Below are 14848 nucleotides of genomic sequence, written 5' to 3' on the forward strand. Positions count from 1 at the left end.
ATAAGTTGCTAAGCGGAAATTAGTGTGGGACACATTATTTCATAGAGCTGCTGAGCCCAAAAATGTCCTTAGTATGAAACTCCTTCCTTGATAAAAACAGGATTACCAACCAAATATCCAAATGATTTTCAGGATAAGCAAACAACAGCTGAATACCAGTACCAAGCAATATGCAACAAATGGAAATTTGGTTGGTAATCCTGTTTTTATCAAGGAAGAAATTTCGTGCTAAGCAAACTTTTGTGCTTAGCAGCTCTATGAAATTGGGCCCAGTAACAAACAAGATACCACACATGTCAGCCATTCCATTGTGACTCGCGTGACAATCTCACTGGTTTTTCAACTTTTGAAAGATCTATACTCCAAAATATAACACATGGCTCTCATGTAACTCAATTTATATAAACTCAGTGAAGAGCCCTATAACAAAAAATAAAAAAGGAAAACAAATTGTGTAGGTATCATGTTTTTATAGGAGTTCCAAAAATGTGACTCGCGTGACTGCCAAAAAATGAAAGGTGTTGCATCCCTGTATGCCATTGCCCAGTCGTGAGAACTCAGAGGAACTTTTTAGTTCCAGATCACTTTTTTTTTAAGTACAAGAGAAGCACTATATTATACAATAAAAAGTACAAAATAAAAAGTTTTAATAAAATAGAAAATTTGTTAAATGCAACGTGACTCGCGTGACAGAAGTTTGTGACTCGCGTGACAAGTGAGAAAATATACAATAACTAAACAGGATACTGCATAACAAGAACATTTTATTTCATTCAGAACACTCAGAACTTGAAATTGAATCTTTTCATAAAAGGAAGAAACACCTGAAGCAACATTTAAAGGAAAAATAATCTGAACAGGCTTTGACTTAAACATGGTAATGTTGGGGTGGTTCTGAAAAGAATTGGTGGTTTAACAACACTGTCTGGTCGAAACGTTGAGTTGTTAAACCACCGGTTCTTTTCAGAACCACGCAAACCTATAGAGAGAACCCTTACTAGAAATTATTATATTGTTTTGTGATTGGGTAAAGGACTTTTTTCTCACTATGCTTGGCAGAGTGGTTAAGAAACCACAAATTTTGGTGTGAAGTTCTAATGGCATTAGACTGTGTTAGGCTGAGTACATGTAAATTCTGATAAGTAATTTCTTTATTGATGCCCCCCTCCAAATCTAACTTAAGAATGCTGTCTTAAAATATCCAGTTTCATCAAATATTTTTGTTTGTTCTTGTTTTAAGTTTATCATTCCTTGTATTATTTAAATAATGCAGGTAAATTATTCAGATGTGAGCACATTGTACAGTGCAGTATGCAGTGTACATGTAGTTCAACATGATCTGCTGACAGTGTGCCAAGTTATAATTGTACACTAATAATTCCTTGTTCTAACAAAAAATTGGGCATAGTAGTATGTTCCAGTGGGCTGGGGGTGCTTTGGTAACATTCCATAGACATCATCCCCAGAATACTTTGGTAGCTTTTGCTAACCATGTGCATTAAGTGCATTTGCCGTGACTCGCGTGACAAACTCGAGGGTGTTTTTTTTTTTTAGGTAGAAGGCCTAAGTAAAAAAAACTAATTAATTCTTGAAAGACCCTTTGAAAAGACCACTATTATGAGAGAGAAGAAAAAAAATGTTATGGGTCTATAATAGAAAAAATACTATAATAATTGTTTTTGTGACTCGCGTGACAGTAAAACGAGGGTAAAAATTAACTCCCATTTTTCAAAAGTTAATAGTTCAAAAAGGCATATTTAATTTTGGCGGTCCTTACTAATGACTCTTTGTTGTTTATACATAATGATTAAATCTGAACACCTATTGCTTCATGATTTTTTTTTCAAAACCTGAATTTCAAGGATTTTTCAGACTTTTGTGTACACTTTTGACCCTTTACTCCCAAGGCTGTCGCAAAAAAAATAAAGAATATTTTTATAAAGTCTTTTTAGAAGAAGAAGCACTAGGTGTTCTTGTTCCAAAATAAATGTAAAAACTTCAACAATAACCATTTTAAATTTTTCACTATGAAGCGCAAATACCACGGAATGGCTGATATATTGGCTGGTAAACTACTAGCCACAAGAACCACAACTGCTAATAATACACGTCTCTAATGTAGCACTTTGACGGGCATCTCAAAGCACTCAATATTTTTAACAACGTGGTCCTTATATTCCACCAAGTGAAATTTTCCTGCAAGTCATAAGTCAAATTAAGTGCCAACTTGATTGGATACCATACAAAGTCAGGAATGAACTATAAAAAAAATCTGTAAAAAATGTACAGAACTTTGACATTGTCAAACGTTTTGGGATTTTAACAAAAATTGCAACTGAAAGGTATCAAACACGGCTGTATTTTACACCATTTTATGGTAAGGTTAGAGACTTGTAATTTCTTCTCATTAATCTATTTGGAAAATGAGTGGATCAAACTGAATGTGACCTTCTGAACCTTAAATCTAGTCATTGAAGCACTTGAAATTCCTAGTTCAATATCTTCCTACTTTCATTACGTTTGTAGAGAAAGTCTAGTTTGTGTTGAAATGCAAAAAATGAAATACCCCCCTCCTTACAGCCTTGACCAGTCATACCAAGCAATATCGCTTGTATGGTTGATGTAAGTGAGTGTCATGAACTCTAGATTACATGTGTATCGCTCTCGGAATTTGAAATTTGTTTGCGATTAAGATTTATAGTATGTTGTATTAAACGAAGCCGGCCTGGCAGGATACTGACAATTGCTATCCTCGTGATCACCCTTCCCCCCATCAAAAAGAGGTAGAAAAGAAGAGAGAATTTTAGCGACTTCAATTTGCCAGTAGGGATTGGAATTTAGTCAGTAATTGCTCGCGTGTGACAGGTGATGCTGAAGAAACCATGAGTGACGTGGTTTGTCACTTGGAAGTCGAATTTATACAATGGTCGCATAAAAAGTCAGTAAAACACCGTCACAGTGTTTTTTTAGCTCAGTTGCTAGAGCGCTGGTGTGGCAGGAGATTCTGTACATTCATACGGTGAAGTGTGTACAACCTTCTTCTAATAGCGCTCTCTTTTGAAGCGACCCCCCTTATCCCATAACAAGCCTATAAACACTCTTTTTTTAGCTTATTTGCTAGAGCTTCTGTATGGCAGGAGATTCTGTGCCCCTTGTGATTCTTCCCCCCGGTAAGGTCAACTGTGTACAAACTTCTTCTGATAGCGCCCCACTTTGAATCATCAAAAATCAGCGAAGTCACTGGCCTGTGGTCCAGTGTAAATCTGAGCCCTGCCTTTTCCTGATAAAAATTCTTTGAGCCACCACTGATTTGGTCTGATTTTGGTCTTCCATCAGAATAAAGCTGTGTCAAATCGAAATTTTGTTGGAGACATGCAATCATTCAAGGGCATATTTTGACATCTCCAGCTATAATCGTTTCTACAGATGCATGTCATCATCAGTTAGTGACACATTCAATCATCATATGGCTTTTTTTTGTATGTGCAAATTGATGTCCAGTTAAATGAAGGCCTGGGAATGTTGACAACCTCCTGTCAATGGGAGGGTTTTGTACGCCACATTTGATTGCAATCCAGAAATCCAGGCATAACCAGTGAAGCGGACATGCTGACTGCTTTGACAATTTGACTTTGGATTGGGGCCAATTACACAAAGCCTGCCAGTAAATACTTTCTGCTTATGGAGCTGCCCTTAGAACAGTTTTTATTCATCAAGAATGCTTACCATAAGCAGACAGTATTCTTGCTTACCTGCCAGTGCTTCTTGTTAAAGATGCAACTCAACTGTATAAATTATATAACAATTTATATATCACATTTTGCTTGAGGAAATTTTTGTTATAGTTAGCACGAAAATTTGTTTACGGTGTTAGTATCTTGCTCAAAATCTAATAAAAAATTATGAAATTTGTTCACACGAAGAGGTTTAAACAAGTATTAAATACATTAATTATTGTAAGTTATTATTATTGTAAGTTACAACCTGTAACAATAAATCTTTGGTAGGAGGGTGGTATCAGAAATTGGTAAAAGGTTCCCTTTAAAGGCACTGGACACTATTGGTAATTGTTAAAGACCAGTGTTCGTACTTGGTGTATCTCAACATTTGCATACAATAACAAACCTGTGAAAATTTCAGCTCGATTGGTCGTCGGAGTTGCGAGATAACTGTGAAAGAAAAAAAACACTCTAAATCCGAGGTCTCGAAATCCAAGTCGTGGAAAATTACTTCTTTCTCGAAAACTACGTCACTTCAGAGGGAGCCGTTTCTCACAATGTTTTATACTATCAACCTCTCCCCATTACTCATTACCAAGTGAGGTTTTATGCTGATAATTATTTTGAGTAACTACCAATAGTGTCCACTGCCTTTAAAATATTGTTCTATTCTCTCCTTTGATTTAGTTGGAGGCGGCTTCTGAATTTGAAGAGAGGAAGAAGATCCGGGCCAGGCTCAGGGAAGTCCGCAAGAAGAAACGAGGTACGTCAAATTGTGGATTGGTATCTATACCCATACATGTGCCTGTTGTTGGTATGGTCTGGTTTGTCTTACAGTGAGTCACTTGGGAGATATTTAGACTGACTGCCAGGCTAGCTTCACTCTTAGTCTATAGATTGGTTACACTTATGTGCCATCTGTTCCTACCGTCATGCTGTTGCTGTCTTTGGTGCTTTTTATTCCCGTCGTACATGAAAGACAGGATTGATAATCAAAATAAGGTTAATTAGTTTCATTTTGGAAGTTAAGTTATGAGATCCACCAGCAGAGTTCCAATCCTGCTGGCAAATATTTCCATGTAAAATGTTTTCAAAGTCGAGGAAATTGTTTTTGAAGACTTTGTAGAGTGTCATGGCCGAGTGGTTAAGAGCATCGAATTCAAGATCTGGTGCTGATTCACCAGAGTGTGGGTTCGAATGCCGGTCGTGACACTTGTGTCCTTGAGCAAGATACTTGACTATAATTGCTTCTCTTCACCCAGGGGTATAAATGGGTACCTGCGAGGGTAGAGGTTGTTATTGTGTATGAAAAAGCCACAAGCGCCTTACAGGCAGCTCAGGGCTGTATACTCCCCAGGGAGCTAAGAAACATTACAGGGATGTTATTGGCCCTATGCCCAGGGCACTAATGTAAAGAGCATTGATACGGTTATTGTGAAATGCGCTATATAAGAATTTGTTATTATACGAATTTGTTATTATTATTTTCAAATCAGCACAGCAGGCCTTGAACTTCGCTCATGAAGGGGCACAGCAATTTCCCTCTTTAAAGGAGCACCTCTATGAGAAAAATTAATATTTGTATTGGAACTTTGCAAAGGGGCACCACAGCAGTGCCGTGGGTTACTTCAAGGCCAAGTACAGGGTTATCACAAATACATACACTTTTTTACTGTTAGCGTAAATTTGCCAACTTTGAACAAGGGCCCAACAAGATATGGCTGAGATTGTAGGTAGGGGCAGTGTGAAAGTGGGAAAAAACTCGGGGGCCTCAACCCCAAGGGCTGTATTCCCTGGGGATAAGAGATACAGTGTGAACAGGGCTCATCTGTACCCTATCTCCAACAGAGGAACAAGACAAGAAGATTGCCATACAGCAGAAGGCCATCCAAGATGACATTGTAAATGAACGATCCGAAGCCAAGGCCCAACGCCTCAAGGCATTCGACAAGTACCCACCGCTCAAACCCAAGGACTCCACAACGGTGGCTCTCAACAATAACACACAGTTCAGCAATAAGAACACAACAGTCGAGGACACAGATGGCAAGACGAAAACAAAGACGACCACGTCGGTTACTGAGGGCCCTGGATCCAAGTCAGTCACGACGACGATGCAAAGCAAAACAGAAGGTTCATAGAATTTCATACTTAGTTTATATCACAATATGGAAAGGTTTGCAGTAACACCATGTAATGACTATCTCTAAATGAGTTGGGGTGGTTCTGAAAAGAACCGTTGGTTTCTGGAGTTTACACCAACAGTTCTATTTAGAACCACCCCAACTCATTTAGAGATAGTCATTACATGGTGTTACCGCAACATTTCCATATGGTATTTCCACCATTCAAAGTTTAAAATCCTACCTATATATCACAACACCGACTTCTATGTGCTAAGTAGCTCCAGAATGACAATTTGATCAATTTTGTTCCCCCTCCTTATATTATTTTATTTATTTTTGTTTTCCCCTTTTAACTTTAGAATGCCTGCTTAGGTTTTATTCCCTCATGTAGGATTGTGGTTTTGCCTGAATCTGGTCTAGTCATCCTTCCAACCACCCTGTCTTCATTCTGTAGTTACTCTATAAAAAATGTGCTCATGGGATTGGCTTTGTCAACATCCAGGGCCCAATTTCATAGAGCTGCTAAGCACAAAAATTTGCTTAGCATGAAATGTTTGCCTTGATAAGAACATGAATACCAACAAAATGTTCACGTGATTTTCAGGACTATAAGCAAGCAACAGCTGAATACCAGTAACAAGCAAAATGCAACAAATGGAAATTTGTTTTCTAATCCTGTTTTTATCAAGGAAGAAATTTCATGCTAAGCAAATTTTTGTGCTTAGCAGCTCTATGAAATTGGGCCCTGATTTGCAACGCCAGCTAACTTTGTGAAGAGATATTTTTCGTCTCTTTTGTACCAATGCAAAACCTTCCTTGAATCATGTGACACAGTGATAGACTCTAGTCTGAGGACATCAAATTTAAGTGGTGAATTGTGACTAAGCAAGTCTTTGTACCAGACTTTGTTAACTCGCAAATGGCATTCAATAAAGAATATTAAGGGAAATATATCTCAATTTTGATCTTGAAAGTACTTGCTAAGCATTTGTTCACTCATTTTGGAATCTTAATAACTTTTTCCTAACCCTGTCTAAGTTATTCTGCATGCTTAGAATTTGTTTTCAGTGTGTTTTGTGTGTATTTTTTTTGTCAATTTTTTTCTGTAGATAAGGATTCAAAGTCAGAACATTTCAGACAGGAAAGTAGATCAGTCAAGACCAGTGGTGAGTGTGTAAAAATAAAACAAGAAATTGAACTTGTTTATATTTTTCCCCAAAAGTTGTTCTTAACACCATACATGATAACTGACTTTTGGAGTGTCTAGAAATATACCATTACAGGAAGAATGCATTAAAGACACTGGACACCTTTGCTAATTGTCAAAGACCAGTCGTCTCAAATTTTAACTCAATTGGTCGTCGAAGTTGCAAGAGAATAATGGAAGAAAACACACCCTTTTCGCACAAGTTTTGCGCTTTCACATGCTCACTTTGAGACCACAGCTAAGGTTTTTGAAATCAACTCAAATATTTAAAGGAGAAATTACTTCTTCCTCAAAAACTACGTTACGTCAGAGTGAGCTGTTTCTCACAATGTTTTATACTATCAACAGCTCTCCATTGCTCGTCACCAAGTAAGTTTATATGCTAACAATTGTTTTGAGTACTTACCATTAGTATCTAGTGCCTTTAAAGAAAGTGGCTAAAATGAAACATCCATTTCATGTGGCATCTCACAACTGTTATCTCCATGTAATTCAGTTTTTAAACAGTGGACTTAATTTATTGGAGCATGCACAAACCAGTAGGGCTGCTGACTGCCCTTGGCAGATTAACTGCTCATCCATTAAATTTAATGACACAAGACATTCATTGTTAACATACCCACTCTCTGAAAAGGATGTACACTGTCGGTTAACGTGGCAAAACTCAAAAAGTCTTAAATGAGCTTTCCGTAATGCAAAATATTTTAAATTGGTGAACTTATCAATTTATTTTGAAAATATAAGTTCAAGTACTTTAATTTTGTGTTCCACAGAAACTGGAACAAGTAGCAGTTTCTCAGCGAAGAGTTCCAGTGTCAGTTCCAGCATGTCATCGTCGAGCAGCGGCACACCAACTGGTACACCAGCAAGGAAGAGTAAGCTTGCCAAATAATTTGGTATTAATTTCAAAGCCTTTTAGCCTTTAACTATTTTGTGCATTTTTTAATTTAAAGAAATGTACTTTATGACCTGTTTATGGGTAAGAACTTTTTTTTGCGAAGCTCTTGAAAATTGATTTATGAATAATGATTATGAGTAATGATTAAATCACATATTCAATAAATAAACCACATAATGAATATTGCTTATTTATCTATTTTCAAAACTCATAATTGTAACCTATTATTTAAATGTATTCTTTTTGAAGAGGCTAGACCAGGTACAAGCCTAGGCTTTCTGTCTGCAACCTCCCTATACTGTTATTAAGTTCTATAATTAGTTTTCCCTTACATTGTACATGTACAAATGGTATGGAAATAAACCTGAAACCTGACAATTATTTCAGTCAGTGAAATTAACTGCAGAAGTTCAAGACACTCCTGAAAGCTCACCTGTTTCAGGAGGTGTTTCATCAATAATGTTTCTCCTGTTTGTGCCCATACATCAGCGCCTGAAGGGCAAACTTTTTAAAATTTTGCGCTTTATAAATTTCTTTTGATTGATTGATTGATTGATTGATTGATTGATTGATTGATTGATTGATTGATTGATTGATTGATTGATTGACAAAAGTGAGCCATCACTAAATTGACTGGTACTCTATGGTCTTGTAGCTGTGATTTTGTGATTGTTTTTTGATTTCAGTGAGTAAGTTTGAGATGGAAATGGAGGAGAAACGCAAACAGAGAGAGATGAAGAGAACTGATGAGGAGAAGAACTGGAAAGAATACATGGCGAAAAAGTATGTTGCATGTTTTATAACCTCTTATCAGCACCATCTTGCTTTGTTATCACTCATTTTGTCTGTTAACAGATTTTACAGAATGATGGCAAGTGCATTGGTATGGCAACCAGGGTTCAATTTCGGTGAGCTGCTTTAAGCAAACAAAAATAACCTAAGACAACCAAATTATGCTTGCCAGAATTTGGTTACCAGCCAGAATATCATGTCATATGTACCACTTGTGACTGGTATCCAGCTGATTTTATGCTTAGCAGGAAATTTTGAATTAACATTTTCTGCTTAAGCAGCTCTACAAACTTGGGCCTTGCCCTGAAGTTTGTCTCTACTCACGCTAGTGAGTCCTGCAATTGCACTCTGTATTTTACAAATTTCATTCCCATTATTTTGTGTTTGGTTTTAGTGTGAAACAGGCTTTTAGAATCACTTCTCGCTTTCTATATCTCACATATGTTTGCTGTTCACTTGTACACAGTTGGAAACATTTTCTGGTTTTCTTTCGTACAAATACAAATCCATCGGTGGACTTAGAAGTGCAGTTGTCTGAACTGCGTTTATTAACCCTTTGAATGTGTTCAATGGAAATGTCGTACCTCAATATTTTCATTCTTCAGCGAAGATCCAGAGTAAAAAATCCCCCTACCCCAAAAGAAAAGGCAAATAAGGGGCCTGGTTTTTGTAACTGTCTTGCATGTTCTTTTACCCTTCAAATTTATTAGTGCACCTAGCTTCTCTCTTTTGTGGTGGTCCCTTTGTTGGCAGTGCGGTGTCCCTTCCAAAAACTCAACCCACTTGTTGCAGTGGTTCCTTTTCACCACTTTTCCGTACCTATCCCTAATCCAGTTGTCAACATCTTTGTGGCAGCTACATGTGTGGACATGGTTTAGGGGGTTCATTGAGTGGATAATCTAGAAATATTCTGGATACTTAAGGTGAAAAGAAAGAAGTATGCCTTGTATGTACTACATAGAAAGCAGTTCCAGAATTCCGGTAAAAAAAAGAGATCTTGCCGGGATTTGTCTATCCTGGCGGGATTCCGGTGGGGTCCCCTTGGGATCTTGGTTACATTTTTTATAGGGTTACCATTGCTGTCAATGATATAACAAACCATTTGCTTGCTAAAATGGCGCCCGATGAGTATTTCACATTCCAGCAATGGATAGAGCTCCATTTTTTAATCTTGCGCCATCAGCCCTCTATAGTCCTTGCTTGTCTCGTATGCAATGCTTAGCTTCATTCATTATACTGTACTACATCCAGCATGCCTATGTATCATACATAACTTGTCCCTCACAGCGGCATTATTCTGTCTAACAAGGAAAACTCAAGTTTGAGTAACCATCAGGTTACTCACTACCATGGAGATGAGTGTGTCTACTCGCTGAAGTTAAGTTCTTTAAAGGCAAAAGCACACTACTCACCATGAGCACTTCTGTGGATTTGTGCGCTTTATAAGTTTTCATTATTATTATTATTATTATTATTACTCGATTTATCGGTCGACAAATAGGTGTGAGATGCAGCATCATGATCTCGAGTAAATGCATGGGAATTATTTTTGTTTTTTATGTAAGCAAATTGGCATTTGCTCGGTAAAGTCTTGTGATTCTAGGGGTATGAGAAAATTAAGAGAAAACAAATTTCCTTTACAATTTCTTTGCGCATGAAAAAATGGGCATGAAGAAAAAATAAGAAAAAAAGCCAGGCGTATTTTGCCATCAACCCACTTTAAAACTTGGATGAAACATAGCTAGCTACCAGGAAGGCACAAATGCTTTGATTTGTATTCCTGCAAGCAATCTAAGCTAAAATGTATTTCAAAAAAAAATTAACAGAGCAACCCACCAACTTTTAAAGATCCTGGCTAGCTATGGCAGTACCTCTCGTTAATCTTCCTGCACCCTCCAAAAACAACAAATAAATACCAAAGTTACAGTCAATTAATTGTTTTTATTTAATGATTGACGAAAAAACATTTTCTAAAGGAAACGTTTTTATTGAGCTTGAATCAGCTGATTTTATTGCAAACATTTTGAAAGTTACGACAAAGCTGAAACTTCCGATGAGGGGCAAGTCATGGGGGTGTGTCACTGCACTAAGGGTTGATGGCAAGAAACAAATGACTGTTGACAGCACTGTCTTTGTGGTTTACCAACAGTGAGAGAGACATATCCAAGTTAGAGATCTTCAGTGCGTCATCTCTTAAGCGCAGGTCCGTTTGCCTGTAATTAGTCAAAAGTTTGATACCGGTCCTGTTCACGCTTAGCACAAACACGGGCGCGAAGCGAATTTGATATGGCTGTGATTTGTGATGTGAAACTTTGTATTTGTGATGTGTAACTTTTTACTCGAGCCGGACTTAAACCTTTGACCTCAACAAAAGTATTAATGGGAAAGTTGTATGATGTTTTAATTTAAAAACTATTTTTTATTTATTTAGTTTTCTCAGTTCAGAAATGAGCTGTTCTGCTTCCTTGGCTGAAAGTAGGAAATTGGCAGAGACTACCTCTTTCGCTTGTTATTACAACATACTGAAGCTATTATTGTTTTACTACGAAAAGGTCTGGTTCTTGTTTTGTGATTCATTAGTGAATTTTATTTAAGTTTTGAAAAATCTCCCTCTGTTTCTCTTCGTGTCAATGTGTTGTTGGGTTTGTTTTTCTGTTCATGAAACATGGTCTCAAACTTTGTTCATGTCGTAACTGTTCACTACGCTTTGCGCTTCTGTTTGTGTCAAGTTTGAGCAGGATTTTCTAACTGTATGACAGTACTGTTTACAGCCATTTAAAATGAGAAAAACAATCAATTATTTTGTTCAAACATTGCCTACACATAAGTGGAAACATTTTCTACAAACATTTGAATTTATATTTGGGCACAACTTCTATACAAGATCCACAGGAGAGGCATAACAAACATGTACATGTAGATTATCAGCTTTTGTCTCAGTCTGTTCATTCATCCATACATGTACTGCACTAAGGTGTTGGAGTCGGGGGAGGGGCCAGGAGGGCTGAAGCTCCACCCCTTCCGACATCAGTACCTCAAGCCCCTTCCCTTTTTTCCATTTATTGTACCTTCTTCCCATTCTTTCATTTCTTAACAACACACAGTTTCCCATCTTGACTTGCTGTTCACTTTCACCCAGCATGCACACTCCATTCTCTTCCTATTTGCATTGCACATAAACATATTTAACTCCCCCCCCCATTTGCTTGGTGGGGGGTCCATCCCTATTTGCATATTCATGAATATTCATACCATCACAGAAAGCAAGATGACTATGACCGCAAGAAGAGAGAGATTGAAGCCGCGAAGAAGAAGAAAGACGCCCTGATGAATAAGTTTGGCGGCAAAGCTGATGAGAGTGGTGGCTTTGGGAAGGGGACCGGGATGTCAGCGGTACCCAATGCAAACACCATCAAGCAGAAACTGTTGGAATGGTGTCAGAGATGTGCACGTGGATACCCGGTAAGAAATACTTTGGATTAAAAAACAAATTGAAAGTGGAATTCAGGTCAGAAAAATAAAAAAGCTCACTTTGGAGCATCCACCATCTTTTTGAAATGGAAGTATCCTGTTTTCCTCCCTCGGGAAATATCAAACACTTTCAATCTCTGGCTGCGGGTGCTCCGTGGTCATAACGGTTCGATGTGGCTGGCTGCCAAAGGTGTCCTTGCATGCCTGCTTCTCGAACATGTTGTAGCCGCGTTCTTCGCAATTCAGCTCTTAGCTGCGAGTAAGGATGATAAGCCTCCCAAATTATCATTTTATTAATACCATCAAACAATTCACCTCTCTGATTAATCACTTTTAACACTGGCCAAATAAAGCCTTCTTAAAATGCCTTTTGTTTATACATTTTTTCAACCTACAGGAAATTCAGATAACTAACTTCTCATCCAGCTGGGCTGATGGTATGGCATTCTGTGCAGTCGTCCACTATCACTTCCCAACTGCTTTCGACTTTGAAACCCTGGAAAAGAAAAACAGACGGAAGAATTTTGATCTAGCCTTCGATACGGCCGAGTAAGTTTAGATTAATTTATCATGTGGGATGTATAGTTGCTATAGGCCTGGTCACAATTGTTATTAGGGGTCATTCAGAAAAGTAAATGTTGGTAAATTTAGGTTTTGTTAAGACTGTATATGACCTTTCCAGGCGAGCTTGGGACGTTTCACTTTTGCAAGGAGTAGTTCCTGAATACCTGAAGAGGCATTGATTTGATTTGCCCCCTCTTTATAATTAGTTCGATATTTAATCGTTGTTTTGTTTATTTCTTTCCAGAAAATACGCTGACATCATGCCACTCCTAGAGACAGACGACATGATCATGATGAAGAATAAACCTGATTGGAAGTGTGTCTTCACCTATGTACAAAGTCTCTACCGTCATCTCAGCAAGATCAAGTAGTCGCCTCGCTGCCAGGAAAAAGTCTCAAATAGAATTATAATTATGCAAGGTTTGAATAACAAAATAATAGTCAAACTATAGTATATATTTGACCTGATCATTAGGAATGTACGAAGCACCAGACGTGTCATACAACTTAACAATGATGTACTAACTAAAAGTTAAAGTTGGGATTGTGCTTGACCGAGAGCAAAAAACCAACGATATTGTTTTGGGCTTTTGAATTGTGCATTTTTAAGGAGCAAGGTCATTAATGAAGATGAACCTTTTGATGAGATGAAATAAGTCACAAAATCATACAATATGCTTTTTAAGCCACCCCATGTTTACTTGAATCCTGTGAGATCTGATGAGGGTTGCATGCTTGGACCTATAACAAGCGTGATTGATTGTCCATTGACCAACTATATGATCAAAACCAGGTGATTAAGTTTAAGGACTTAGTATTAATGTGAGAAAAAGGCATACATTAATCATGGAGTTCAATTGACAGTGATCTTCTTTAGTTCTTCTATTCTATTGGAATTGCTTACAACTTTGTGACTTGTTTGCATTTGTCAGGTCATTGATATAGCGAGTGTGTGTGTAGTGTACATGTGAGACTAGGGCCTCTTTTCATAGAGCTGTTAAACAGAAAATTATGGCTTCGAGTTTTACTAATCCTCTTTGGAGGCCGTCTGTAATTGTCACAAATGGGCTGATTCAAACTACCCATAATGGCCCACAAAATAATGGCTAGTACAAAATTGCTGATAGTGGCCATACAAATGGCTCGTACTGAAACATTTATAGTGGCCACAAATGGCATAGTGGCCATACAAATGACTGGTACCAAAATGCATATAGTGGCCACAAATGGCTTGTACCAAAACGTTTCTAGCGGCCAAATGGATTGTACCATAATGGCCACAAATGCCTTATAAGAAAAGTATAGTGGCCACAAATGGCTTGTATCATAATGGCCTCAAATGGCTTGTAAGAAAAGTATAGTGGCCACAAATGGCTTGTAACAAAATGTTTCTAGCGGCCAAATGGATTGTACCATAATGGCCACAAATGGCTTGTATCATAATGGCCACAAATGGCTTGTATCATAATGGCCACAAATGGCTTGTAAGAAAAGTATAGTGGCCACAAATGGCTTGTAACAAAATGCCTATTATGGCCACCAATGGTTATGGTACCAACATTCCTTGTCCACAAATGGCTTGTACTAAAATGGTTAGAGGCCAAAAGCAGGTTGCTCATTATGCCATCCTGTGTATGGTGGTGATGAGTCATGAAACCAGGCAGTACACAACACATGACCCTCCGTCGTCTGAAACCCTGTCTCTGTTAAGCAATAATGTGTGTTTAACAGCTATATGAAGTTGCCCCTGTGTGTGACCCTCTTTCTTTGTAAATATATTTATATGGCTAACAGCTTGTGTTAATGTGTGAAGATGGCAGAACAAGTTTATAGAAAATAAAAAAACTAAAACAAATAAAAGGCTTTAAAATTCTAGCTTTGATAGTGTTACTCATTAACTTGATAATGAAGTTAAAACAAAAAGCAATAATTTTTCTAAAACTAAATCATGTTTGAAAGCAATCTAAATTGGAATTGCATTACGAGATTTTATGCTTTATTCAAAAACTTTTTTAAATAGTTTGAGCAAAAAAGAACAAACAAAATTAATGTCCATCATGAATAACTTCAT

At 37.6% G+C, this 14848-nt stretch overlaps 1 protein-coding gene across 1 annotated transcript in view; it reads left to right on the forward strand.

Annotated features, from left to right (window-relative positions):
* Window positions 1–14270, forward strand: part of LOC117290493 (microtubule-associated protein futsch-like) — a 90707-nt gene extending 76437 nt beyond the window's left edge. The window contains exons 14-22 of the mRNA XM_033771911.1: window positions 4407–4482; window positions 5568–5852; window positions 6955–7011; window positions 7826–7927; window positions 8637–8733; window positions 10892–10945; window positions 12003–12204; window positions 12611–12762; window positions 13022–14270. Of these exons, the coding sequence (XP_033627802.1) occupies window positions 4407–4482; window positions 5568–5852; window positions 6955–7011; window positions 7826–7927; window positions 8637–8733; window positions 10892–10945; window positions 12003–12204; window positions 12611–12762; window positions 13022–13148 (1152 nt within the window). The 3' untranslated portion in view covers window positions 13149–14270. The remainder of the gene's footprint in view (window positions 1–4406; window positions 4483–5567; window positions 5853–6954; window positions 7012–7825; window positions 7928–8636; window positions 8734–10891; window positions 10946–12002; window positions 12205–12610; window positions 12763–13021) is intronic.
* Window positions 14271–14848: the final 578 nt, after the last annotated feature.

This window comes from Asterias rubens, chromosome 5 (assembly GCF_902459465.1).
Source record: "Asterias rubens chromosome 5, eAstRub1.3, whole genome shotgun sequence".
Taxonomy (NCBI): domain Eukaryota; kingdom Metazoa; phylum Echinodermata; class Asteroidea; order Forcipulatida; family Asteriidae; genus Asterias; species Asterias rubens.